This window comes from Miniopterus natalensis, chromosome 4 (assembly GCF_054644295.1).
Source record: "Miniopterus natalensis isolate mMinNat1 chromosome 4, mMinNat1.hap1, whole genome shotgun sequence".
Classification (NCBI taxonomy): domain Eukaryota; kingdom Metazoa; phylum Chordata; class Mammalia; order Chiroptera; family Miniopteridae; genus Miniopterus; species Miniopterus natalensis.
Window position 1 is genome coordinate 84,627,158 of NC_142084.1, and position 27,839 is coordinate 84,654,996.

Here is a 27,839-nt window from a genome sequence, read left to right on the forward strand (position 1 = left end):
AAAATAAAAACAAAAATCACATTTATTGGTGAGTGTGCATACAATGAAAAGAAGAGACTCTCACACTTTCATGTGCTCACAAAATAATCTCCACTCCATCAGTGAAAGATTGGTTCTGCTACTTCTTAAAGACGTGCAAAATTTCCAAAATTTAATAGATGGTCTTAATTATACCCATGCCCTAGTGTCCCAGGACAGATTGTAGAAAATGAAATCTCAACTGTTTCAAAGGATCAAGAACAAAATTCATACATTCTACAAAATTGATAAACTTACAGAAAAAAATTAATGTTAACAAAATACTTCCCCTTCCTTCCTTCTAAATCACATGACAATTTATTTTCTTCCCCTAGTATCTACTTGGTCCACTCACCATCCTGGTTTCTTCTAACTACTAAGACCCACATCCTGGTCCCAGGGAAAGCACTTAAAATCTTATATTTTCAGAGCAATGGGGGGGGGGAGATCTAGTGGCAAAATCACACTGACTTTATTTCCCCATCAGGGAAACAAAAACCTATGTACCTCCAGAATTTGAAACCTTTGGAGGAACCAAAGAAATGTAGCATCTGGAGTTGAAAGATAAAAAACAAGAGGTAATCATGAAATGCTTCCAAGTGAAGGAATTTAAGTACCAAGTCAGATTTGCTGATTGTAAGTCCTATCCCACTGTTCCTGACAGACTTGGTGACCAAGGTATTTGTTGCCTGTCTACCTAATGAGAAATCTTAACAGATACAGGATTCATGAGGTCTAAAGAGAATATACAATTCTTAACTGTTCATTTCATACTTGGGAGAGAGCTCTGCTATGACCAGAAATATTGAGAAAATTTTAGTGTACAAAATTAGAACTTATTAACAATAAGGTTGACTACACACTGATAAGCTAGAGACACCCTACCCAGCACCACTGGCCTGCCGAATGCCGTGCAAAACTGACAGGAAAATCATCCTGGAGCTCAAAGGACTGACACAGTGAGGTCTGGCCATTGCCTTCTGCAGTCAAGGGCCTAAGGCCTTAGAGGGCCCTGCGCCCTAATGCACGTTGTAAAGGTTGTTCTCAAAGTAGATGTTGTCACACGCTTCGTAGCGCACAGCAGTTGAATCTCGGGAAGTTTCAGTCTCAGGCTCTTTGCTACAAAAAGAATAACATGAGTAAGAGAAGAGCAGGTCACTTCCACATAAGGAGCAGCTTGTTTGTTTATTTGCAATGCCAGAGCCCGTCGCACAAACTCTTCAATGACTGCAAGCTTCCAGAGCTGTGAATATTAAGTTGTGGGGAAGTTTGTTGAACAAGCAGGATTCAGAAAAATCCTAAGATGTATTCAGACTATTCTCCTTCAAGAGATCCACATACTAGAATTTCTAAAACTCAAACATCTGAGACAGTTACCAGACATGCAACTGAAGGGCTAAGTCAAGATGCACGTTCACGAAGGTGGCTAGGAAATGGTTTGGCTGCTGTTTCTCCAACTGTGGGGTGTGCCCTTTAGAGAGGTTATTAAATCTATATAGTGACCTACAGCCTGTGTTTAAGATAAACAAAGATTACACAATATCAGAGAGCACTGGATGTAGGAAAATAGTGTCGGTTCACATGCCTATGTACTGGATCGTGGTGTCAAAAACCTTACTGTGTCTTTATGGTGAGAATTTGAAAGCCATGAGTTAGGTGTGTTTCCTAACACGTACACTCACGCAGCAAGTGTATAAAAAGGTTATGCATAGAGTTTTGACATAGCTGCTATTTTATAATTTTACATAGTGATTGTTTTTATTGCCTGAGCCTGCCCAGACATGATATGAAATGTACTGAGTCTCTCTCAACTCAGATCTTTAAAGGAACCAGTTATACACATGTGACACAGTTTAGGTGTCAATAGTTCAAAATGAGTCAGCGTGAAAAAGCTACCCCAAGTGTCATGAGAAATTCACCCTCTCTCCCTCTCTCTCTCTATTTGCTTTTTTATATCTTACAATATTTTCTACAATGAAGATTTTTAGTCCTGCTACCTGGACTAAAGATAGCAGGCTACTTGGGGTCGGTAGCAAGCAGTGGTTTCCAACCATTACAGGAGTTTGCTTACAGGACCCTGGGGCAAGAGGGGAAGGAAAGCAAAGGGGATTTAAGCTTTAATTGAGCAGTAGGGTGTATGTAAGATGTGGATGTAAAGAAATGTTGACAGGAAAAGGACAGAAATCCACTAAAAAGATGCTGTATTCCATGCCTTTCTGCCTGTAAGGAGTATTTTTTCCTTCTATTGTTGGAAGCAGATAGTCAAACTTTAGAAGTATGGGTTTTGGACTCCAAAAGACTAAGACTGAGTCTTTTACGGGCTGCATGGTGTGAACTTGGGTGTTGGTTAATGTTCCGAAACCCATTTTCCAGTCCGCAAAGTGAGAATGAGAGTCCCTACTTCACAGGCTTATTGAGGTGGAGGAATGAGCGAGTCAGTTGACAGCAGCATTTAAGGAGCACTCACGGTGTGGTGGGTGTTGGTCAGGGCAAGGTCTGTGCGTTGGCTCATGTAATTAAGTCATAGGAGAGACTGACGTCCACGGAAACAGAACTAGGGGTGATGATGGCAGCCTCAGGGGGATGGCTGTGAGTCAGAGAGACCTGGCTGAAGGCCCGAGCTGACTAAAGGAAGCAGGCTACTTGGGGTCGGTAGCAAGCAGTGGTTTCCAACCATTACAGGAGTTTGCTGACATAACCCTGGGGCAAGAGGGGAAGGAAAGCAAAGGGGATTTAAGCTTTAACTGAGCAGTAGGGTGTATTTACAACAATTTTACATCAAATGCCTATGAGGCCAGATAACAAATGAATGTAAAGGAGCAGAGCAGGCTGGGGGTGAATGACAGGGGAAGGGGACTGTGCAGAACCGGAGGCCCTGCCCCACCACAGTGCTTTTGCACTGCTTTGGGTTCGAGTTGTCTTCCTCCAGACCTCTGGCAGCGGCCACCACTGTCAGGGCTCACTCACGCGGCCCAGGGCCCTGGCCTCCCTTCCCCGTGGCATTTGCCTGGAAGCAGGGAAAGAACCATGTGCATTTGCTTACATGTTCTGTCTGCTTTCTTTATCTCTTTGGGATACAATAGGCTTTCAGTAAACAAGGCACTGAATGAAATCAGGAACAAACCAAACAACGCTTTCAAATGTAATTTCCCCAAACACGATTGTGATTCAGTCCCCTTACTCCAGAGGTTAGGGTTGGGTGCTGTTTCCGCAGCAGGTCCTGGCACAATCCCCGGGAAACGGAGAAAGCTAAAAGTATCACTGGAGCGTGTGGACAGCAGCGGGGGCCCTCATTAAACTAGAACTTCCAGGGTTCAGGAGAAAGGAGAGGGACAGGCAGAAAGTTCATTGTTTAGAGTAGAAGCATCAAAGGGCATTGACACAAACCTTTCAAGCTTACCTTATTTGCAGCACCTTTCTTTTCACACATAAATATTCTAAATTGGGGAGGAGTTGAAGAGAAAATTAAACACGTCAGCCAAAAAGTTCATAAGACCTTTTCCTAAACATCTATGTTATTTCTGCTATTACTTTGATATGAACAAAATCTGTACAAAGCCAGAAGCTAAAAAAATTAAATTAAGAAAAATCATTTTTTAAAAAAAAGAAAACAGATAAAACTCAGACTAGGCTCTTCCCTGGGAACTTCGGGTAACTCCTTTTGACAATGGAGGAGCCAAAGAAGCCACAACGTGCAAGCTGTCTCATGCTCATTAATGGTTTAGTGTGTCACACACAAGCCCAAACTTACTTTAATGCAATTGTTAATGATTATATTTCGTTTTTTTAAAAATGGAAGACTGTGGTTCTTTCATGGAGTCTGCTTACACACACACACACACACACACACACACACACACACACATACCTGGTGGCTGGCTAGCCTTTAAACCCTTTACTCTAGCCTTAGCCCTGCAATCTGTTTCCCTTCCAGCATCTCACTTGCCTCTTCAGGTGAGTGAGTGTTGTAAGGCCCTCGCCAGTATTATCTGTCCTTCATGGGCACAGACACTGGGTCGTGAGGGGAGGAGGCGAGGAAGGGTGAGCAGATCATACTTAGGACAGTGGTTTGTTGCTTCCAAATCCCAACTCTACCCAGCAAACTCTTATTTCTTAGTATTTAATTTCTCCTATGGAAATTAAAATTTCATTTTTCCCCTTATGGTCAATATTTTCAAGAAATAAAAGGAACAAGGTTATGAAACCAGGAAGTTAATGTGAAATCAAAACTACGTGGTGTGTGATGCTACTTGGACCCAGGCAGCTTTGCTCTAGAACCCTTGCTATGTTCACTCAGGCACAATCATGAAATGACTTACTTTTGGTAATTTTGGCAGCCATAATAGTGAGCAATATCATGGCAGTGATGGCGAGTCCAATGCAGAAATCCTTACTGGCGCTCCTCCACGTTTGTTTCAAGCACGTGTGCTAAGCAAATATCAGCAGATTGAAAAAGCACCTTGTTAGAAATATGGGTAGAAAACACTTCCTAAAATAACGTACTCAGACACATTTATTTTTACTGGCCCTTGTCTACTTCTAGATCATGAGAGGCAAGACCAAATGATCTCCTGAGGTTGTAATCACGGTGAAATTCTAAGACAGTTTGAAATTCAATATGTACTTGGAGATGGAAATATTTTATATCATGCTTGGAGTGGTATTTATATAGGTGTATATATTTGTCAAAGCTCAAACTGTACACTTCAAGGGGTGCTCTTTATTTTATGTAAATTACCCATATTGTTTTTTTAAATCAATAAGCTATATCCTCTATATTAAAAATGCAAAAACAATTTTTGTTCATATACAGGTTGACTGGGTGATGCTATCTGATGTTATCTAAATGTGCTCAATTATTGCATTTTTATTGATACAGCCCTTATGTTTTTTAACTATAATTCAAACTTCTATCTATGTCTATATAAATGGACCTGGAAGCAGTTGCTTACAGACATGGCCCTGATTAACAATGAACTTAAAATGCTCTGCAATTGGGTAGAAATGCAGAATTTTGTTTAAATCTCCTCGTGTAGCTCATAAGGATCACCCTCTTCGAATAAGCCTGAAATATGCCAGGCATCATGCCAGGTGCCTCTACCTAGCTTAACTCTGACACTGAAAAGATCCCACGGGGTAGATATTTTAAGAGAAAGGACAATCAGAGAGAAAGATGAAGCCTCTTGCTGCATAAAAGTTTAATATTGGAGCCAGAATCCTGGCTCTTTTACCTACTCACTTACTCAGTGGGACTTGCAACAAGTTATGTAGCTTCTCTGAATGTGTGTTTCCATGTCTGTTAAATTAAATAGGGTTCCTTGGCCCTGGCCGGCATGGCTTCGTGGTTGAGTACCGACCCATGAACCAAGAGGTCACTGGTTTGATTCCCCAGTCAGGGCACATGCCCGGGTTGTGGGCTCGATCCCCAGTAGGGGGCGTGCAGGAGGCAGCGGATCAATGACTCTCATCTTTGATGTTTCTATCTCTTTCTATCTCTCTCTCCCTCTTCCTTCCTCCCTCTCTCTCTAAAAAATCAATAAAAACATATTTAAAATAAAAAATAAATAAATAGGGTCCTTGGCCCTCCCTGGCTGGGTAGTTTAGTAGGTTAGAGCATTGCCCCAACACACCAAGGTTGTGGGTTCAATCCCCAGTCAGGGCACATTCAAGAAGCAACCAATGAATGCATAAATACATGGAGTAACACACCAATGTTTCTCTCTTTCTCTCTAAAAAAATCAATTAAAAAATTTTCTCAAAGTTATTATTATTTAAAAAAGAGGAAAAAGCTCATTCTTACATAAATAATATTTAGCACTTCATTGGGACACTACTGTTCAAAACGCCTTGGCAAACTAATTTCCAAACACAACACTGAACCCCAGGGTGTCTTCACGCCTCTGCTAATGAAGCTGTGTGCGGTCTCTGAAAGAGGGCACAAAGTCAGGGCGAGTCGGAGCCTTTGGCAATACTCAAAGCCGCCAGCCAAACTCCAAAACGGAGCCCAAGTGGTTTTTTCTGGGATATTCTATTTAAGTTATTGTTCAATCAGTCAACACAGTAGACATTCTTAATGGCAATATGTGGGTGTGCTTAATTGATTAGTAATTAATCCCTTACTATTGAGGATTGAGGTTGTTTATAACATTTTCATGATTATAATAGCAATGAATATCTCTTCCCATACATCTTCATGCATTTGTTCAATTCTCTCCTTAACATAGAGTCCAGGAAGTTGACCTACTGGGTCAAAATATATGCTGCATGTTTTCAAGATATCAGGGAGACATGTTGACATTTTCAGACTCAAGGCCCAAAAAGCCCATGATTTGGCTACTGCCTGTCGTGATCTTACATCTAAATTGCTTCTACTTGCTGCTAAACTTAACTATCCTACAGGTAGTTCAGGTCAAGAACAACCACACTTTTCAGAATGTTGTGTGTTTTTTTCTAATTCAGCATAAATCTTGCCATATAGCAATAAAATAACCATTTCCATAGTGGTAGTTCTGATATTTAGGAGGCGTATACAAATTCAGCTCACTCCATCAGATCAATCAGTGTCTATGGATACAAGTTGTTAAAATTTTTCATATAACTCCTTCGTGGTGGTCTCACTGTCACTGAGATATACAACATAAAGTCATTTGACCCTATACTAAATAATCCCACTTTGCCTGAGCTTGAATTTCTTTTACTACAGCTGGACTGTCATTTCTCACCACTTGGACCCAAACTGTTCTCATACCTCAAACTTTTTTGATAGCTGGTTCGAAGAGTTAAACATACAAAAGGAAAGTGGTGTGGTTTCTATCAGAGAGCCAAAATGAAAGGTCCTATTGAAAACTTATTTGCAAAGAGGAGTTTTTCATGAGCATCACGAGACTAGGAACCCTTATCTTTTTCTCAAGCTCACTGTAGAAAAGTGTAAGAACATCTCTCAAAATCACCAAGTTGTTTAAGACATTAATACCTTAATAAGTCATCAATGCTATGGAGATGTTCATGAATAAAAAAACTCTGCAGTGGCCTCAAAATTTCCATACAGAAGGCAATCGGGTGGGAAAAGGGTAGTAGGGGCCTATGGTTAAGCGAGCACACTTCCACTTACATAATATTTTTGTTTGGAACGGCCTCCATGCCACCACAGCAACTCAAAGCATTTATTTCCCTAATGATAACTGAAGTCCTCCTGGGTATGTTGTGTTAACTCACTCTCCTTAAATTAGTTCATTCTTTTTTGTCCAGGACAAAGTCTGTCGTGTGTGAGTGTTGTGTGTATGTGTGTGAGTAAAATCACTTTTCAGGCATCTCTAACAAACGGGTCTACCTCTGAGCTTGACCAATTAATCAAAGCAGCCCTACTTCAGAAACAAATTCTTTTCTTCTTTGTGTCTTAACTGGGGAGAGTCAATCTGTGGGCTAGCCTTACAGGAGTAACCTCTAAATATAACTTGCTTCCAGGGAGACAGACAAGTGAAGATGGCGAATGAAACAGGAAGGAATTGGCTTACGGTCTCATTGAACTGCCAACCGCCATCTGAAGGCTGAGTCACAGTGCTACTCCCACCTGCGCAACAAAAAGAAAATTAGTTAGAAATATAAAAAAATATTGAATTTTCGTTACTAACACAAAATCTCTTCACATTGCTTTCTGGTGATAAATGAAAAGATGAATAAAAAATATGGCCAAATCCAGAAGGCATTGCAAGAGTTATACCAAGTGACTAGCACTTATTAATTTATTCTGTAAAGTATTATTCTGTAATTTGTTTAAGGTAAAAATAATTGTATTTATGCATGCATGCACAATATTAAGTGATTAAAATGTCTTCATTTTAATTCAAGCATATATTTTAAAAAAACAACACACAAACTTGTACTTTTATATGGTCCAAACTGAAAATGATATAAAGTCTCATTCTCTTCTTTCATCCCATCTCTATCAATCCGCACACAAACTGGCTGATAGGTGACCATTTTTAATAGTTTTTTGTTTAGTTTGCTTTTTAAAATAATATTTTTTAATTTTTTAATACAGTTGACATGCAATACTATATTAGATTCAGGTGTCCAACATAATGACATCTATATAACTTATGAAAACCTCAAAAATCTAGTACCCACCTGGCACCATCCATAATTATTACAATATTATTGACTCTATTCCCTATGCTGTACTTTACATCCTTGGGACTATTCTGTAACTACCAATTTGTACTTCTTCATCTCTTTCCCTTTTTCACTCACCCCTGCCAACCTCCCTCCCGTCTCGCAACCATCAAAATGTTCTCTATGAGTTTGTTTCTGTTTTGTTTATTTTGTTATTTAGATTCCACATATAACTGAAATCATACAGCATGTGTCTTTCTTTGTATGACTTATTTCACCTAGCACAATACCCTCTCGGTTCATACATGTTGTTGCAGATGGCAAGATTTCATTCTTTTTATGGCCGAGTAATATTCCAGTGTATATATGTACCACCTTCTCTTTATCAATTCACCTACTGATGGACACTTAGGCTGCTTTCATATCTTGGCTACTGTAAACAATGCCACCATGAACATATGGTTGTATATACCTTTAAAATTAATGTTTTGGGTTTCTTCAGATAAATACCCAGAAGTGGAATTGCTGGGTCCTTCTTTGTCTCATTATAGCCTTTGTTTTAAAGTCTGTTTTGTTTCATATATGTATTGCTACCCTAACTTTTTGTCCATTTTCATGAAATATCTTTTTCCATCCCCTTAAAGTTTTAAATGTACACATTTTAATAGTGCTTTGAAATATCCACTTTGTAATAGAGAATATCTACTGCTGGCCTTCCTGAGGCAATTATAGGTCAAGCATAGAATTTTCTTTTTATTGATTATCTACGATGTGGCAAGGACTTTACACCCTTACAATTTCCTTAATCCCATTCTATAGATGAGTAAACAGACCTCAATGGCGAAACAAGTTTCCAACTCTAGTAAATGACCATATCCCTCAATATCTTTACATTACTTCTGTGTTTTCATTTTATTCATTCTGACAAATGTTTAGCCTAAGACAATATCTAGTTTTAGGCAATATCTACAATCTAGGCTCTGTACATGACTTGTATTATGACCTTAAGTAAGTCTTTCAGGTATGAGAACTGGATGATGCAGTAAAAAAAAGCATGGACTTGAGTCAGATAAGCTTTGAGTTTCATGCTGGCAATCTCCCTTGGGAGATTGCATACATGTATTGGTATGTATGTATATGTATATTTTTATATTTATTTCTAGCCAGGGTAACCTTGAACTACAACTACAAGCTGTAAATATAACCCATCTCATAACAACATCTAATTGTTAAATCAGATAATACATTTAAAGTACTTTACACCATATCAGATAAATACAGCTATTCCCAAATATTATGATGTCATAATGGAAGAAGCAGTGGGGGAACACTGTGCAATGACTGCCAAACACCTTGCCCTTCAATCAGCATAAACATCCAGTGAAGAATGCAACCATTTGTCCTTGGGCATGCAGCTAGTACCTGGCAGTGGAATTGGGAGCTGTCTCCAAAAGAGAGCTATAGGGCCTCCCCAATCTGGCAATGGCAATAAATAAGGCCTGCACTGAAAGGATTAAATGAGATAACATGCCTAGTCAGAGTGGCTCAGTTAGTTGGGCTTCATCTTGTGCATGGAAAGGTTGGTGGTTCGATTCCTGGTGAGAGCACATAACTGGGTTGAGTATAGGATCCCAATTCCAGGCATGTAGGAAGGCAACAAATCGATGTTCTTCTCTCACCTCTCTCTCTCTCTCTTTCTCACGCTCTCTCAGCATATCTCCGGTGAGGATTAAAAAAATAAAATTAAAATAAATGAGATATCATATGAAAGTTTCCCGGCACATACAACTGTCAAAGGTGGGTGGTGGGCCATATGACAAACAAAATCCCTTTCAGACATAACATTCTTTTTTTTTAATGTACCTTGTTTTTAAAAGAACAGTTCAGTTGAGAGCTGAAGAGCCCCAGTTATAACAAGTCCTTATGCTCTAACACTGTTGCTTGATGAGTAAACAGACCTAACATTCTTTGCTTATGTGAGGCTGCAGCCCATGGGCACAGTGAGGATTTGCTTCAGAGCCTCAGATACCCTGCCATGGTGGCAGCCGTCACAAGTCATGGGGACACAGCTGCTCCAGTGTCTGTTCCATCCTGGAAAGCTCTACCCGCACCAGGTTAGAGTGACGTGATATTTAGAAAATTATTCCCAACTCCTACTCTCTTCCTCCTCACACGCCTCAAAGCGTGGGTGCAGCTGCGCCTACTGTTGTTGCCTTGTGTTTTTATCTATTTTTGTTTATGGGTCTGTAAACAGTTTGCACTAAGGATTCCACTTTCAAAACCATTATCTAATCCCAACTGAATATGTCCCTCTGTCACTCTCACTGCAGGTCCATTTTATTTTATTTTTTTTAATTTTTATTTTTTTTAACTATCATTAATGATTTCAGAGAGAAGAAGGGAGATGGAGAGAGAGAGATAGAAGCATCAATGATGAGAGAGTCATTGATCGGCTGCCTCCTGCAAACCCCTGACTGGGGACCAAGCCTGCAACCCAGGCATGTGGTGTGACTGGGAATCAAACCACTATCTCCTGGATCCTAGGTCCATGCTCAAGCGCTGAGCCACGCCCGGCTGGGCTGCAAGTCCATTTTAAATTAACCATCTTCCAGGAATGATTGGCAAGAGTTAAGCCACACCGGGGCCCCCCTACAGATTGGCAACTCCTGAGTACTCTGAGTCATACACAGGAGGAGTCTTGCAAGGTTTGACCTTGTTAAGACACAGCACAAGGGCACACAGCCAGCTCTGCATTACAAAGGGCCTCAGCATGTGGCACTCCACACGCTTACCACCATGGGGCCCAGAGTTAGCTGGGAGAGATGACAGGCTTCAGTACCACCTTCCTCCACCATGGGAAAGACAGGTCAATCTTCCCTGTCACCAGAGTAGAGATTGCATGGGACCTGCCCAGAATGGGGAGAGGGGGAGACTTTTTGGAGGGGAACAGCAGACTCTCTGTGGGGCACGCCTCTCTTTGGTGCCAGTTTGCTGTCCTCTACCCATCTCTAGGAGTCCACCTGCAAGCCCGACAAGGCAGCACAACAGCCTCCTACATGTATTTAGGCTCCGGAGCTGGGCAAAATGTAAACAGGTAACAAGTGTGGTCTGGATTTCATTGTTTCACAGCTCTGGCCCACGGGAGCAAGCCCAGTAATAAATGTAGAGTCAAGACTGAATTTTCAGGAAGAAAATGAAGTTACCTGTTGGGCAAGAAGAGTCCAATGATGAGCTGGTCGCATTTGTTCCCTGTGCTGTGATAGGCTGGGTTTCTGCTGTCCACACTGGAGACGATGAAGGAGTTTCTGAAATGGAAAGAATGAAAGAGCTCTGCTCTATTTGTGGAGAAAAATCTGCCCCCCACCCCCAACACTAACAAAACTAAAATCAGGAACTACATTCAACTCTTTCTCAGAACTTTATTCAGAGATAACACTGAGACATTGTACTGCCATCTGGATGTTTCATTATCAGGAATAAATTTGATGTTGACAATGATCTGAATAGTTTTCTATAGACAGAATTATTTCACACTTTTCATACCCCTGGAATCTCCCAAAATATATGAAATCTACAACAGCGTATCTTATACAGGACACTCAATTGGGCTGTTATTCATGCAAATGACATTTCGCTTTCACAAAACACTGATCTGTTCTCCCACCTTCACAACAACCCCAACCCGGACTTTCTGACCTTCTTCAAGTTCACGATCATCTGCCCACACATCTTTCCAGGGAGCTGCACGTATGGACCGGCACAGGGCACATCCTCACACCACTTAACGCCTTGCACTTTCTTCAAGGTGACTGCACTGCCAAGGTCTCAGCTTGGTAATGATCCACAGCCCTCAGAGCCAGGCTCCTGGGAGACCTTGACCCGGCTCCTTCTGCAGCTGCATTCCGCTCCCTCCTTCCCCAAGACTGATTTCCTGTGTTATCTGACTCATCTCCCATTTCTCACCAAGAAGCTCCACTAAGAGTCCTCCGGCACAGGGCTATGCCTCACATGCCCCTTTATAAAATCTGCACATTCCCTCCCCTGAGAGCACCACAGAACTTTAGAGCAAATTAGTGGCGCTGGCTGGGCAAGAATTCTCAAACCTGGGCTTTCCTTACTGCCTCTCATTGGTCTTTCTCTTTCTTCTTTCCCACCATAATTTCACATCTCAACATCACCCTTCCTTATGTTCTGAACCGATTTCATGTTTTCCTCCAATGCTGAACCCTGTAGGAAGATGTGGCTCTCTTTAGGAACAAAAAACAGGGCAATACAAGAAGGTCAGGTGACCAGAGTCTATGCAATTTGGATCTGTGCAAAAGACCTCTTGACCTTAGCTCCTTTCCCAAGTTTCACTTTTTGTGGGCATCTTTTTTTGCTCCCCTGCTCCTGCTCCTGCAACTTACATCCAACCATTCCATGAATATTTTAGGAAACTGGCATGTGCTAGAGGCACTGAGCACAGGCAGGGAGTGGATGGAAAGCTAACTGTCTCTGCACTGAATTAGCTCCAGTGTTCACCTCCTTCTTATACTGTGAAGCTCAGCTCTAAACTCAAACTCCTCAGGAAGCTATCAGGGCAAAGATAAGGCTCAGATCAATTAATAATGCAATTAATACTCCCCAGGAGGCCACACAGACATAAAGCAACACTTTTCCTCTGGATCTCTGCTTTAAACAAAGTAAAAAAACTTAGGTATTTGCACTAAACCGAGTCCGCTGATCTGCACACTTTTGCAAGCACACACTAAGTCAAACTAAGTATAAAGAAGCTAAATCAATGTTGAGAAAGTCAACAGATTCTCTAGTAGTTTCAGCTGCCTGGAGCAAAGCTCTTTTTCTTACAAACTTTTATGGCTCTAAAATCCCAGTTTTAACCTAAAGCCCTCTCCTCCAAACTCAGATCATAGCCCAAATGCTTCAGATCCCTCCTGGTTAAATATACACATGGTTCAATGGGGGTCAAGGAAAATAAATGTTCCATCAGATTTCTCTGGCTAAGAGGTTGAGACATCTCTGTTATTCTTCAGAATCCAGACCACCTCAAAGAGTCAGGCTTTGAGAATCTTCACTGAAAGTTATCTGTTTAATCTTAGAAATAGAAGGCTTGCACCTAAACTGGTTCTCAGGAGGCCAAGCTATTCCCCACCCATACGTCAAATTATTGTACATTTGTATTAAATCTAAACGCTAACCTATCAGAAATTTGAAGTGTGAAGCATGTAGCCTGAATTGAAAACAGGAGCCATACACTCTAAATCCCTGAAATCCTTAAATCCGATGTTTATTTTGTCATCAGTAAAAACAGCATTTTTTCCCATTTTTATGCTATATATTAAACTAAAGAATGCTAAAGGTTTCCCAGCCAGGCGTGGCTCAGCGGTTGAGCATCAACCTAGGATCCAGGCGATCAAGGTTCAATTCTCGGTCAGGGCACATGCCCAGGTTGCGGGCTGCAGGCGATCAATGACTCTCTCATCATTGATGTTTCTATCTCTCTCTCTCCCTCTCCCTTCCTCTCTCTGAAATCAATAAAGATATATTAAAAAAAAAAAAAAAAAGAATGCTAAAGGCAAAACTATAAGTCACTGAATGACATAAAGACAGGATAATTAGCCTAGCTGGCGTGGCTCAGTGGTTGAGCATCGACCAGATTTCCAGTCAGGGCACGTGCCCAGGTTGTGGGCTGAATCCCCAGCAGGAATCGTGCTGGAGGCAGCCGATCAGTGACTCTCTCATCATTGATGTTTCTATTTCTCTCTGAAATCAATAAAAACATATTTTAAAAAAAGAAAAAAGACAGGATAATTTTATAAAGGCTTTTTCAGTGAGGATGTCAGAACAGGACAAATTCATCCTAATGTAACCTCGGTCAGTGCTCCTAATAGGAGGCACCATCCAGTGGTTATAAACACAGCCCCAAATTCCAGTGAATGGAGATGGAGTCCTGACCCAACCACTTTCTAACCATATGCCTGTCAACAATGAACTTAGACTCTGCCTAGGTTACCTCAGCTATAAAACAGGACTGAGTTCCACCATTACACAGGGTTGTCAGGAGAGCCAAGTGATATAATAATTGTAAAAAATTTCCTGTCACTTCGGACATGAGGAAATGTTAACTTCACAAAATCTTCACCTTGAATAGAGGGTCTTACTTCAGAGTGAACTTAAAGATCTTCCCTCAGAGCTACCTGTGAAGACAGAATCCCATTGCCCTTACCCTTGTTCTTGCCATTCCCTATATTTTCCTTAAAAACCTTTGACCAACTGAGTCAAATCCACGCTATCCTCAGTAAATGTAAAAGGTCAGTAGTCTGGAGTTTCTTGGCTAATAATGAATTTCTTTGAAAATCCAATTTTAAAAAAGCAATGGGTCCCCTCACCCTGAAAATATTTATAAGTACAAAAAGCATGTATAATTTGGTACCTGGGTTCACATTTGGAATCAAGAGAAAAGCCTTACATTAGATTGTAACTCTGCCTTAACACATGCACTGAGTGGTCTCCAGCCTCTCATCAGAAGGCCCAGGCTTCAGAAACACATGGTTTTACCTGTCTTAAATTTCTGCGTGCTTGCAGGCATTGTAGGAGCAGAGGTAGAGACCCTAGGTGTTGCTGGCACACTGGTGACATTCGGTGGAGCTAGAAATCAACAGGAAAGCAGGATTAACCAAGCAGCAGGGAATGAGAGCTTTGTGCAGGGCCTGTACACACATCCAATGAGAGACGGTCCCCACGCAACACTGGCCACTAATCTCCCCTGAACTCAGAGCTCCCGTCCTTAGTCTACTAGACTCTGATGGGTGGGCTGAGGCCAGGCCCGCAAAAAGGAACCAGCTGCATTGAAAAGCACATATTCCCGGAGGTCAGGGTTGGAAAATAACTCGGGTTATTCACCGAAGCACTTTGGAAACACCTGTCATGCATGTCATAGTTATGGATCTTTATACACTTTGGTGAGGTGGGGAAAATGTCTAGAGCCAGGGCAGGTCTTGTCCTCTCTCTGGTGAATGACTAAGACTTAAACAGTAGTTCCCAGGCCCAGAATGTTCACCCAATAAATAGCCTTCATTTCAGTCAGCCTGAGGCTACCCTCCCAGAGTCCAGCACCCTCAATGAGGATTAACTCACACCACTGGTATATGCAAGATCACACAGATGATTTACACATTATACATCTGGTGAATTAGACCATTAATGATTCCTTTCCAACTAAGAGATGAAAAGGTAATAACTTTGGCTGTTTCCATGATAGAACAGAATTAGGATTTCAAAGCACTTACAGATGGTCTCAGAGCTACCCAGAGAGAGAGCTGGCCCTGGAATTAAGCCCAAACACAGTGCCTGGCACAAAAGGCCATCAACGAACACCTGATCAACAGGGTGTACTTTTGTTTCTCACCAGACACCTTTGTAACTCACAAAAAGCTTCCTTGAATCTCAACACTACTAGAAAAAAAGATAACCTTTCTATAGAAGACCACTGGTTTGAAAGCTGTTCTTTTCAGAGATACAGTTTAATTTGAGATTGAGCCAATTTTTGCCTTGAAGTGAAAAAAAATTTTTTCAACAAATTTTTTGGAGTGTCCATTAAATGCAAGGCATTAGTCTAAAGCACAGGTCAGCAAACTTTTGGTAAATGACAAGGCTAAAGTGGAGTGGTGGACACACAATACAGTGTGCAGATGACATAAGATAGAATTACACACTTGAAACCCATATAATTTTATTAACCAGTGTCACCCCAATACACTCAATAGAAACTTTTTTGTAGTGTTAGAGTTTGGAAGCCATGGTCTTAGTGGCTATTGTCTGTCAGTGTGAAAGCAGCCATAGACCGAACAGTATAATAATTGCATATGGCTCTTCCAATAAAACTTTATATGTAAAACCAGTGATGGGTCAATTATCCTTGAGTGCAGGGTCCGACTTCAGTGAGAACTAAAAGAACTCCACTCAGATTTCCTGGTAAAGACAGAATCTCATTAACCTGACTCCTTTCCTCCAGCATTACCTAGATTTTCTTTTCTTTTTTTTAATTGATCTTTATTGTTGAAAGTACTACAGATGTCCCCCTTTTTCCCCCCCATTGATCCCCTCCACCCTGAACCCTCCTCCCCAGGCCTTCCCCACACTATTGTCTGTGTCCAAGAGTTATGCATATATACATAGAAATTCTTTGATTAATCTCTCCCCACCCACTCCCTCACCTCCACCTTCCCTCTGAGATCCCTCAGTCTGTTCCATGCTTCTCCGTCTCTGGATCTATTTTGTTCCTCAGCCTATTTTGTTTATTAGATTCCACATATGAGTGAGATCATCATTACCTAGATTTTCCTCATAAACTTGTGCTCAACTGGACCAAATCCCCATCATTCTCAGTAGATGTCCAATATCAGGGGGCTGGTGTTTTCACTGGGGTGGTGAATCCCTTTGAGAATCCAATTTAAAACAATAGGTCCCCTCACTCTGAAGATTACATATTGGTACATTAGGTGCATGCAATATGGGACAAGGTTTTAAGACTACATGAGGCCAGGTGGAACGTAGGGAATAACCTTTAGCATTGGCTGTCACTCTGCCTTGATGCATGCCCTGGGCGGTCTACAAGCCCTCATTAGAAAGCCCACGCTTCAGAAACACATCAGTTTACCTGTCTTAAGGTCTGGTGTTGGTGCTGGCATAGTAGGAGCAGAGGTGAAGCCCCTAGGTGATGTTGGGGCACTGGTGACCTCAGGTAGAGCTAGAAATCAACAGGAAGGCATGGATTAATCAAACAGCAGGGAACAAGAGCTTTGTGCTGGGCCTGTATATCAACTCAACCAATGAGAGACCAACCCCAATCTCAGTATCCTTGCCATTCACAATTAGAATATGAAAGGGGGGCCACTAAAATTGGCTGGTAAAAACGAATACCTGTATTGAAAGGTATCGTTTACAGAAGGTACAGAGGTGGAAAGGTTACCCTGGATTTGCACTGCGCACTTTGAAGAGAATAGCCATACTTGGGGAGGTGAACACACAATACAACATACAGATGATGTGTTATAGAATTGTACACCTGAAATCTATATAATTGTATTAACCAATGTCACCCCACACATGCAAATTAATTGATTAATTAATTTAATTTAATAAGAAAAAATAAGAATAGTCATGCCTGTCAGGTTTATGTACCTTCATAAACATCTGTGAGGTGGGGAAAATGTCTAGAACCTGTACCTGTCTTTGTCTTCTCAGTGGTGAATGACTAAGACTTAAACAGTAGTTCTCAAGCCCAGGATGGTTACAAATAAATAGCATTCACCCCCGTCAGTCCTGAGGATATCCTCTCAAAAAACCAGTACCTTAAATGAGGATTAACCCCCATGCACCAGCATACGCAAGATCACAAGAAGAATTTATACAACATACATTTGAATAGAAGGTGAACTAGGCCACAGGCAATAACTGACTCTTTGCGGTCACAAGTATAGTTTTCAGACCACATACAGAAGGTCTCCAACTACCCAGGAGAGAGAGCTGAAGCTAGAATTAAGACCAAACACAGTGCCTGGCACAGAAGCAGACCAATAAGGGCCTGATTAAACAATGTGTACACTTTTTTTTTCACCAGGCACCTTTTTTCCTGCAAGAAGCTTCTTGACCTACCTATAAAAGAAAAACCCTGGGTAGGAGACAATTGGTTGGAAAGCTCTTCTTTGTGAAGAGATCCCATTCAATTTAGAATCGAGGCAATATTTGCCTTAGAAGAAAAAACTTTTTTTGAACAAATATTTGTGAGTGTCTATTACATGTAAAGCATTAGTCTAAAGTAGAGGTCAGCAAACTTTCTGTAAAGGGTCTTGTCGTAAATTATTTAGGCTATGGGGACCCTATGGGCTCAGTGGCAGTTGCTTAACTCTCAGGATGAAAGTAGCCACAAAGAAGTATAATGACTAGGTGTGGCTGTTTGAATAAAAATTTGTTTATAAAACAGGTGCTGGGCCAGTTTTCCAATCTTATCTGGCCCTGGGGCGATAATTTGCTGACCTTGACCTAAAGAGCAGTCAGAGGCTTTTAAGAGGAGTGCAATCCAATCCCCTCCCTACAGTTTAAAATCTAATCTAGAGAGGAAAAGCAAGCCTACAAAAAACCTGATCAAAGAAGCACAAGGAACATCAGGTTATCTAATGAACCTGTTTTCTTCAGTGGGAAATAGTTTACCCAGAGAGCAACCAGGAAACTAAGGGGAGATGCTGATGAGGAAAAGCCCTAACAGAAGGTTGAAGAAAAACTCAGACTGTGAAAAATGCAAAAACAAAATAAAACAAAAACCAAAAAACCATAAACTAGAGGCAAAGAATAACTTTGGCTCAGTTATAGACCCACTTCTAACTGGATAGAGCAACAGCCTTGTAAATACCTGCCCATTAAAGGATTGGTAGGCATTATAAAAATTTCCTAGTGATTTCTTTTGATATTATTTTTTTAATTAAGCCAGATAAAGATGATTTTACAGCTCCAAAAAGCTGTAATCATACTCTCTTCTTCACGTGCTCCCTCCTCACCTCTCTCTATAGCCCACTATCTCACCAGCTTCTTAGGCTTTCTCTGAATTGGCTCCTAGATACAGTTCTCCAACAGTCAGCTGTTTTCTCCACCTGAATTGACCTTATCTTACTTGCCTTCATAAGGGAAACAAGCCAATTCCAAAAGTTGGGAGATTACAAAATAAAGCTTCTCTTAATCAAGAAAAAAATAAAGACATAAGTTATTAAGGCCACAGGTATTGGATTCTACTGTCAACATAAGACCTTAGTGGAAGGAAAATCACTAAGAAGGAGTTGCAGAAACCAGGACATCCTCAAGAACCTCTTTCTTTCATCAATAGATAAGGCTAACTTCCCGGATTTGGGGATTTCATGAAACTCTTAAAAGCAAATGGTGAACAGTTGTTGAGAAGCAAATGTTTTCCTCTTACAATACAGTCACTTCAATGTACATGCAACAAGACTGATCTGACGATTGTTATTGTTGGAGATGTATCTACTTGTTGGTACACACAGCTATAAAATAGGATTGAATCACACCTACAATGTACAGCGATACCAGAAGAATTAAGTGACATAATACTTGTAAAGGACTTAGCACGGTTCCTAACAAAGGAAACAGAGTATTATATTCACTGAAACCTTGTCCTCGAGTGCAGGGTCTGACTTCAGAGTGGACTAAAGGATCTCCGCTCAGAGCTGCTTGTGAGGATGGATCTATCGCATTGCCCGGCCCTTCATTTATGCGCTCCCTAGACTTCCCTCATGAGCGTATGCTCAGCCGGGCTAAATCCACACCATCTTCACTAGATGTCAAGATCAGTGGTGTGCAGTTAGTTGGCTAATAATGAACACATTTGATAATCTGATTTAAAAAACGTGGGCCCCCCCCACTCTAAAAATATTGATAGGTACAAAAGGCGGCTGTAATATAGAACAGTGGTTCACGGATACTGTAAGGCCATGTATTGAACCCAGGAAAGAACCCTTATCTTAGATTGTGCCTCTGCCTTAACACATGCCCTGGACAATCCACAGCTCATCGGAAGGCCTCTGACCTCAGAACCGCATCAGTTTACCTGTCTTAAGGTCCGGTGCTGGTGCTGGTGCTGGCGTTGTAGGGGCAGAGGCAGAGGCCCTAGGTGATGCTGGGACACTGGTGGCCTTAGGTGGAGCTAGAAATCAACAGGAAAGCACAGATTAATCAAAGAAGCAGGGAACAAGAGCTTCGTGCAGAGCCTGTACACCAACATAAACAAAGAGAGGCTGTCCCCACGCAAAACTGGGCACTAATCTCCCTTGAACTCAGAGTTCTCATTTTTGGCCAGCTAGATAGAATCTGATAGGGGAAGGCTTGAGACAGGCTTGCAAAAGAAAAACAGCTATATGAAAGGTATATATTTTGGGAGGTGCAGAGGCAAAAAGGATACCCTGCATCTGCAATGAAGCACTTTGAAAAGACCAGCCATGTCTGCCTGATTTATGTATCTTCATAAACATTCTGAGGTGGGGAAAATGTTTAGAGCCTAGACCTCTCATTGTCTTCTCAGTGGTGAATGACTAAGACATTTTTTGTCTTTATTTTATTTCATTTTATTTCTTTATTTTATTATTTTTTTCCCACCACCATTTCCCCCCTATACCCTCCTCTACTTTCACCCACCCCCAAGTCCCCACCACAACAATCATCACACTGTTTTCCACGTCCTTAAGTCCTTTCTCTCTTTTTGTTTTTTGGGGTTTTTTTGCACAATCCCTCCAGGCCCAGAATGTTTACCAAATAAATAGCATTCATTTCAGTCAGTCCTGAGGGTACCTGCCCAAAGGACCTGAACCCTAAATGAGGATTATCTCTCACCATTAGCATCTGCTAGACCACACAGACAATTTTTACATTTGGCTAGCAGGTGGACTTGACCACAGGAAATAGCTCTGACTCATTCCAGAGTCAGAGGGGGTGTAGGATTCCAAACCGCTTACCCAGAGACAGAGCTATAACCAGAATTAAGTGCAAACATGAGGCCTAGCACAAAAGCAGGTGGATAAAGGCCTGACTCAAAACTGTGCACTTTTTTTTTCTCACCAGGCACCTTTTAATCCTGCAAGAAGTTCCTTAGATCTCGATTCTCTCAACTATAAACAAAAACCCTTGAACTGAGTAAAACTGGTTGGAAAGCTCCTCTATCTGAGAGCTCCGATTCGATTAGCAATCCAGCCAATGTGTGTGTCTTGAAGAGGAAAAAAACTGCTTTTCAACAAATATTTATGTCTATTACATGCAAGGCATTAGTCTTGAGCTGGGGTCAGCAAACTTTCTATAAAGGGCCAGACAGTGAGTGTGTTAGGTCTGGGGGGTCCTGTGGTCTCAGTGTCAGTTGCTCAAGGCTGTCCGTGTGAAAGCAGCCATAGAGCAGATAGTATAATGAAAGGGTATGGCTGTTCCAACAAAACTTTATTTGACCTGGCCCCAGGGCTATCGTTTGCTGCCCTTGATTTAAGGTGTAGTCAGAGCCTTTTAAGGAAAACACAATCCAATCCCCTCCCTCTAGTTTAAAATCTAGAGAACAAAGTAAGTATGTAAAAAATGTGGTAGAAGGAGCACCAGGAGAGAAGGAAACCTGATCAGATTGTTTCATGAACTCGTTTTCTTCAGTGGAAAATACTTTCCCCAGGAAACAGCCAGGAGAGTATAAGAAAGATGCTGGGAGGAAGGGCTGTGGTAGAAGGGGGAGAGTAAATAAACAGCCTGTGAAAAATGCAGGAAAACTGAAGCCCTGAAGTGGCTGTTGTAGACAGAGACTCACTGTGGCTTCGCTGTGAGTGTAAGAACTTCCAAGCCTGTAGAGAACTTTTACAAAGACTCATTTGAGCCAAAGCGAGGATTTCTACAGACTGAGATCAGTGCTTCGGAGAATATCAGTTTGCAGTTCCTTTTTATGCACCTGGGATTAAGGAGCATATTTAAGGAAGATTACGTGCAGGTAAAGGAAGCACAAGGGATGGGTTTACAAAGTAGGTAAGGCTATAGGCTCTCTGGAGAGGTCTGAAAAGGTGGTCAGGTTATTAGAAGGAGGGAACTGAAAGGGGGCATTTCAAAGGTGTTTTAACCTAGATGCACAGAAACGAAGGACAGGGCTTGCTTAAGGCAAAGGTAAGTTTTTAGTAAAGTTGTATAACTGAGGCATGACTACTCACCATGACTTGCCCAGTTAGGAATTTATGATGAGATCACTCTGTGAGGTTCCTTTCCATAGAACCCCTTCTTTCCTCCACAACCCACTATCCACTGGATAGAGCAATGGCCTTATAAATACCCACCTATAAAAGGATTGGTAAGCACTATAAAAAGCTCCTGGTGATTCCTTTCCATATCATTTTTTTAATTCAGCCAGATCAAGGTTATTTTACAGCTCCAAAAAGCTGTAATCATAATCTCTTCTTCATGTGCTCCCTCCTCACCTCTCCATAGCCCACTATCTCACCAGCTTCTTGGCTTTCCTGAACTGCCTCCCAGGTGTTGTTTCCCAGAGTCAGCTGTTTTCTCCACCTGAACTCACCTTATCTTACTTGCCTTCATAAGGGAAATAAGCCAATTCAAAAAGTTGGGAGATTACAAAACAGTTTCTCTTCATTAAGAAAAAAATAGAGCCCTAGCTGGTTTGGCTCAGTGGTTAGAGCGTCAGCCTGCGGGCTGAAGGGTCCCGGGTTCCACTCCAGCCAAGGGCATGTACCTTGGTTTCGGGCTCAGTCCCCGGCCCCTGTTAGGGCCTGTGCGGGAGGCAGCCAATGGAAGTGTCTCTCTCACATTGATGTTTCTTTCTCTTTCTCTCTCTTTCCCTTTTACTCTCTGAAAAGCAAAGGAAAAAACATATTCAAGCGAGAATTAAAAAATGAAAAAATAGAGACCTAAGTTATTAAGGCCACAAGTATTGGGTTCTACTGTCAATATGAAACCTTAGTAGAAGGAGATTCATTAAGAAAGAGCACCAGAGCCCTGGCCAGGCAGCTCCATGCGTTAGTGTAGTCCCGCTATGCCATGGCTGAGGTTTCCATCTTGGGCCAGGGTGTGTATTAGAAGCAACCAATGAGTGGAACAACAAATCAGTGTCTCTCACTCTCTCTCCCTTTCTCTCTCTCTCTAAAAATCAATCAATAAATTATTTAAAAAAAGAAAGAGTACCAGAAACCAGGAAATCCTTGACAACTTACCTTTTTCATTAAATGTTAAGGCTATTAGCATGTCCACATCAAAAGGTGTAAATTTCCCAGGTTTCTGGATTTCATGAAAATCTTAAAAGCAACTGCTAAACAGTTTTGGGGATGCAAATGTTTCCATATTGCAATAAAATCACTTTAAAGTTTAAACAACTAATGTTGTGCCTGGCTGGCATGGCTCAGTGATTGTGCATTGACCTAGGATCCAGGAGATCGCAATTCAATTCCCAGTCAGGACACATGCCCGGGGTGCAGGCTGGATCCCCAGGAGGGGGCGTGCAGGAGGCAGCCGATCAATGACTCTCTCATCATGGATGTTTCTATCTCTCTCTCTCTCCCTTCCTCTCTCTAAAATCAATAAAGACATAATAAATAAATAAACAAACAACTAATTTTGTGATATGAGGTGGCACATACTTCAGAAAAATCCAAGATAGGGCAGAGTGTGGGGGTGGAACAATCTGTGCTTACATAATGTATATGCAACAAGATTGAGCTGATAAACGTGAAAGCTAGATGATGTTTCCTTTCCGCTTGACAGTATCTTATACAATATTACCTAATTTATACATTTGAAATTCTCCACATTTGTTTTAAAATGTTGAGAGGTCATTTTATAATTTTTCTAAGACATCATCTCAGAGAAAAAGTGCAGTTGTTACACTGAATAAATTCAGCTTGAGCAAAATGTTCACTGCCTTTCCCAGTGGAGCAGAGAAGGCTTCTCATGAACTAAGCAGCATTTTGGGGGTTTTTGTTTGTTTGTTTTTCTTTAATCCTCACCTGAGGATATTTTTTTCCATTGCTTTTCAGGAGTGAAAGAGGGAGAGAGACAGGAATATCGATGTGAGAGAAACACATCGATTGATTGCCTCCCAGATGCTCCCTGACCGGGACCAGGGATCAAGCCTGCAACTGACGTTCCTGCCCTTGGCTGGAATCAAACCCAGGACCTTTCAGGCCACCGGCTGACGCTCTAACCACTGAGAAAACCAGCCAGGGCAACCAGCATTTTGGAAGCACTGCTTTAAGAGACAGTTTACTGACTGAGAAGATCCTCTCGCCTATGTCCTCAAATCAAGGTTGTTTTTAACACTTCATTCTACACAAATAAGTAATTCTATTTCCCAACAGTTATTAAAAAATGGGAGTGTAGGATCCCCCTCTTTCTTTATAAGGGAACACAATAGTGCTACCAAACACAACATCTCAGTTCAGGTGCATGAAGTGATCAAGGGGGGGGGGGGGGGGGGACAGGCTCACCTGGCTTTATCTCCACTGATATGCTGATTTTCAAGTCATTAAACCACCCTGAGTGCTCCACTCGGCAACAATACACCCCACTGTCAGACTGGGCTGCATTTTCTATGGTTAGAGACACATTCCCTTTGGAAATGAGTCCCTTTAGCTCATAACGCTTGTCCTTCCGAAAGGTGACACGGTAGCCATCAGTCCAGATGATTTCATTTGAGCATTTAAATACAGAACATGCCCCTCGGCCCCAGCACATGGTTGTGACTTCACGAGCTGTTGAGTAGGTGCAGGGTAGGGTGACAGGCTGACCCACCACTCCACTCACACGGGCCTGAGAAACTACTGCATCTGCAAATAGGAAAACAGAGCATGAGGCCTCAATATTCTAATGTTACATTTATTTCCACTTTTGTCTCTTTATATCATTTATTTCATTTGTAATCATGTGGCTTTATATCTTGAATCTAAAAATTTTATTATGTTTTCCTGTTGTCATCTTTATCAGCATTTTGTTTTTTGATAGTTATAAATAACACCTAATTTAAACTTCTTTCTTTATTTAGGATTGTTTCCCAGTAGGACAAACTTCTAAAAGAGAAATTTTCAGGATAAAGAGAAGAAATATTATTATCTTTTTTTTTTTTTTCAAATTTCTTTCCAAAATGTTTGAACCAAATGACACTCCAGCGGTACATGAGCAAGTATTTTATTCTGTGTTTCACAGGTATCTATTTATTAAATCGCAATGCATACATGTTGTTTTTTTCCCTTCCTTGGATCCAATCACTGTCTCAATTGAAATATATTTGAAAATTCTATTGCACTTAAAGTCTTAATTTTTACTGCAATTTTTTTTTAATATTTTTTTTAATTGACTTCAGATAGAGGAAGGAGAGAGAGAGAGAGAGAGAAACATCAGGCATGAGATGAGATGAGAGAGAATCATTGATCGACTGCCTCCTACAGGCCAGGCCCTCTACTGGGAATCAAGCCCACAACCAGGGCATGTGCCCTGACCAGGAATCAAACCATGACATCCTGGTTCATGGGCCGATGCTCAACCACTAAGCTACATAGGCCAGGCTTTACTACAATTTTTAAAATGTCTTTTGCAAATGAAGTCACCTAACCATCTGTCTCTCATAAAAAAAAAAAGCAAGGCTAATGTTTTGTTTCAAGTGTTGTTGGCTTCAAAGCAGAAGTCTAATAAACTCCAGAAATCAATTTTTAGAAAATGGGTTTCTAATACTTCCAGGAGGAGCTAAGGCTTATCATGAACTTCAGGATGGTCCAAAAAAATTTAAGTAGGAATCCGTTCTCATGAGTGGATGAGAGCCAGCACTTGAGCAAGGCCCACTTCCCCTGGCGAACCCGGAGAATCAGAACATTCAGTCAAGTACCAAATTATGCCACTTAAAAAACAACAACAAACCTCTCTCCTGTGCTAATGGCATTAAAATCCTATATTGTCTTCATAACAATTAAACTGCACAAAATGTACAATGAAAGACTCATCTCTTTTCCATCTTATCCCCATTTCTTCTTTAAATCACCTCCTACCCCATGATAACACTGCCACTATTTCCTACATACACATGAGAAGTCCATGCATACACATCTACCACCTCTTTTTTGTTTAAACACCACTGGCCTCAGATGACACACTGTTATACTTGGCCATCGATTTTGTAATTCATAGCATTTAAGCAATTTCTTTGGAGTAAGATTCCAGCCTGGTTCTTTGCTCACTAGTTGACCCATTACCTTCAAACAGAGCCCAAGCATATCCATCTTCCCACACTGCCCCACGCTCAGGGCTTCCAGCCCCAGCCCAGCCATCCACTTACCTGCCCAGAGTAGCACGAGGCTTGGGAAGGCTGCCCAAGGGAGCATGATGACACAGCCTAAAGGAAAGAGGAAAGGACTGTTCGATGTGCCCCCACCAGATGGCATGGGAACAAGTCTGATTCTCAGATTGCTGCTTTTCCTTTCCCCCTGACTGGGTGGATCACGTGAGCCTACCCTGCCCGCTATGGGTGGGAGACCACATACAATGGCTTCAGGTCTCTGTTAGCTCAGGGTGGCTGAGGGCTCCGCACCTCCAACAGACTGGCAAAGCTGTCCTTGGAAGCAGCCCCTTATTTCTCAGCTCGTGCTCCACACATAAAGTCCAAACTGACTCCTGATGCTCACACAGGAGATTAGGTAGTAAATAGGAAGGAAACCAGAGCCAGGCTCAGTAGCGGGGACACCAGAGCAAAGACCAGTCTTCCCATGGTAGTGGTGCACTTACCCTTGGCCTCTGAGATGACAGTCAACTGGCCCTCTGGTGAGTAGAGAGTACTTCTTGCCCTGTGGACATGATGGTAGTCCCCAGCCTCAGTTATATTGCCAAGTTATCTATTAACAAGAATTAATTCAGAACGTGAATCACTGTGTTTCACCATTCATGCTACGGGAAGCAACGACTCAGACTGCATTTTAATGAATGATGTCAGGAGAATATTTCAGAAAGCAGAATCTGAACCAGACTTGGTGTTCATAGACACAGGCACAGAGAAAAGCCCCCAAAGTGAAAATCTACCTTCGTAAAAGGAGGGCAGAGACTGAGAAAAGAAGCAGGCCACCCCAGTCTGGCAACAGTTTAGTAAGAAAAACTTACATACAAGGCTCCTCTCGGGTGGCTGCAAACAAAATGGATCCCCACACTTCTTGGCAGGGACCAAATAATTACGTAAAGGGTGGGGAGAGTCAGAGATACTACTTCATGAATGCTACCAGGTGTTGGAAATTACTTTACATGCTTGATAAGGTCAGGACAACGGCCTGTTCCAAGAACCGGCACATAGCAGGAGGCAAGGCAAGGGTACTGATTTATGGCAGAATGAATATCAATTCTAATCCGACAGTCTCAAAGAGGGGTTTGTGGAAAGCAACCCCCACTCTGGCCTGGGCCCAGCTTGTGGGACAAACAGCAGTGACGTCATAGAACAGTCTCTCCGCCATACTCCACCCCTCATGGCTGGCTCTTACAGTCTCATACCTCCTCCCTTCTGCAAGGTGGCCTGAGTGGTCAGCAAGGGGCTTCAGTAGCAGGGAGGTATGGCACTGAAGACACAGTTCTCAGCAACAGTACAGACACATACAAGAAAAGAGACAAATTAAAAGAAGCAGCCCAACTATTAGTAACAACTTTCTCCATCATACTCCCCCAGGACCCAAACCAGTGGGTTAGTAGGTCACCTAAGCTTGGGGCCAGATCATCTAAGGCATTTACTTGACTTCATATGTGCTAACAAAAAAGAAATAATAGCAGATGCATCTGGTATAAAAACACAACATTCAGCCCGGCTGGCGTGGCTCAGCGGTTGAACATTGACCTATGATCCAAGAGATCGTGGTTCGATTCCCAGTCAGGTCCACGCCCAAGTTGCAGGCTTGATCCCCAGTGTGGGGGGGTGCAGGAGGCAGCTGATCAATGATTCATCATTGATGTTTCTCTCTCTCTCTCCCTCTCCCTTCCTCTCTCTGAAATCAATAAAGACATATTTTTTTTAAAAATGCAGTTTGGATAATAGCACAGGTGCACACAACCCCTCCCCATAACTGGATGCCACAAGAACAGCAGAATTCTAAGATCAGAAGGGCAAATATCTAGTAGGGACTTGAACTGAGAGATCTTCTCCTTCTATGAGAATTACACTT

General features: G+C 41.8%; 2 protein-coding genes across 2 annotated transcripts in view; both read right to left on the reverse strand.

Moving 5' to 3' along the window:
* Window positions 1-27,581, reverse strand: LOC107534442 (hepatitis A virus cellular receptor 1-like). Its single transcript, XM_087816944.1, has 12 exons — window positions 27,178-27,581; window positions 26,428-26,486; window positions 25,982-26,038; window positions 24,144-24,482; window positions 19,745-19,840; window positions 16,787-16,876; window positions 14,686-14,775; window positions 11,334-11,435; window positions 7,533-7,588; window positions 4,338-4,446; window positions 3,419-3,455; window positions 1-1,137 (listed from the first exon to the last, which is right to left on the reverse strand). The coding sequence occupies exons 3-12, from the start codon at window positions 26,025-26,027 to the stop codon at window positions 1,038-1,040; spliced, it is 1,065 nt and encodes a 354-aa protein (XP_087673070.1). The 5' UTR covers window positions 26,028-26,038; window positions 26,428-26,486; window positions 27,178-27,581; the 3' UTR covers window positions 1-1,037.
* The window catches only part of HAVCR2 (hepatitis A virus cellular receptor 2), a gene marked incomplete at its 5' end in the record, with an annotated part of 35,660 nt that continues 34,260 nt past the window's right edge, over window positions 26,440-27,839 (reverse strand). The window contains one exon of the mRNA XM_087816189.1: window positions 26,440-26,534. The remainder of the gene's footprint in view (window positions 26,535-27,839) is intronic.

Coding starts and splice junctions, on each gene's coding strand:
- LOC107534442 (XM_087816944.1), bottom strand. CDS start 26,027: ATGCTCCCTTGGGCAGCCTTCCCAAGCCTCGTGCTACTCTGGGCAG. Junction 14,776..16,786: donor AACACCAGACCTTAAGACAG/GTAAACTGATGT, acceptor GTTGATTTCTAG/CTCCACCGAATGTCACCAGT. Junction 3,456..4,337: donor GGCTGCCAAAATTACCAAAA/GTAAGTCATTTC, acceptor TCCCCAATTTAG/AATATTTATGTGTGAAAAGA.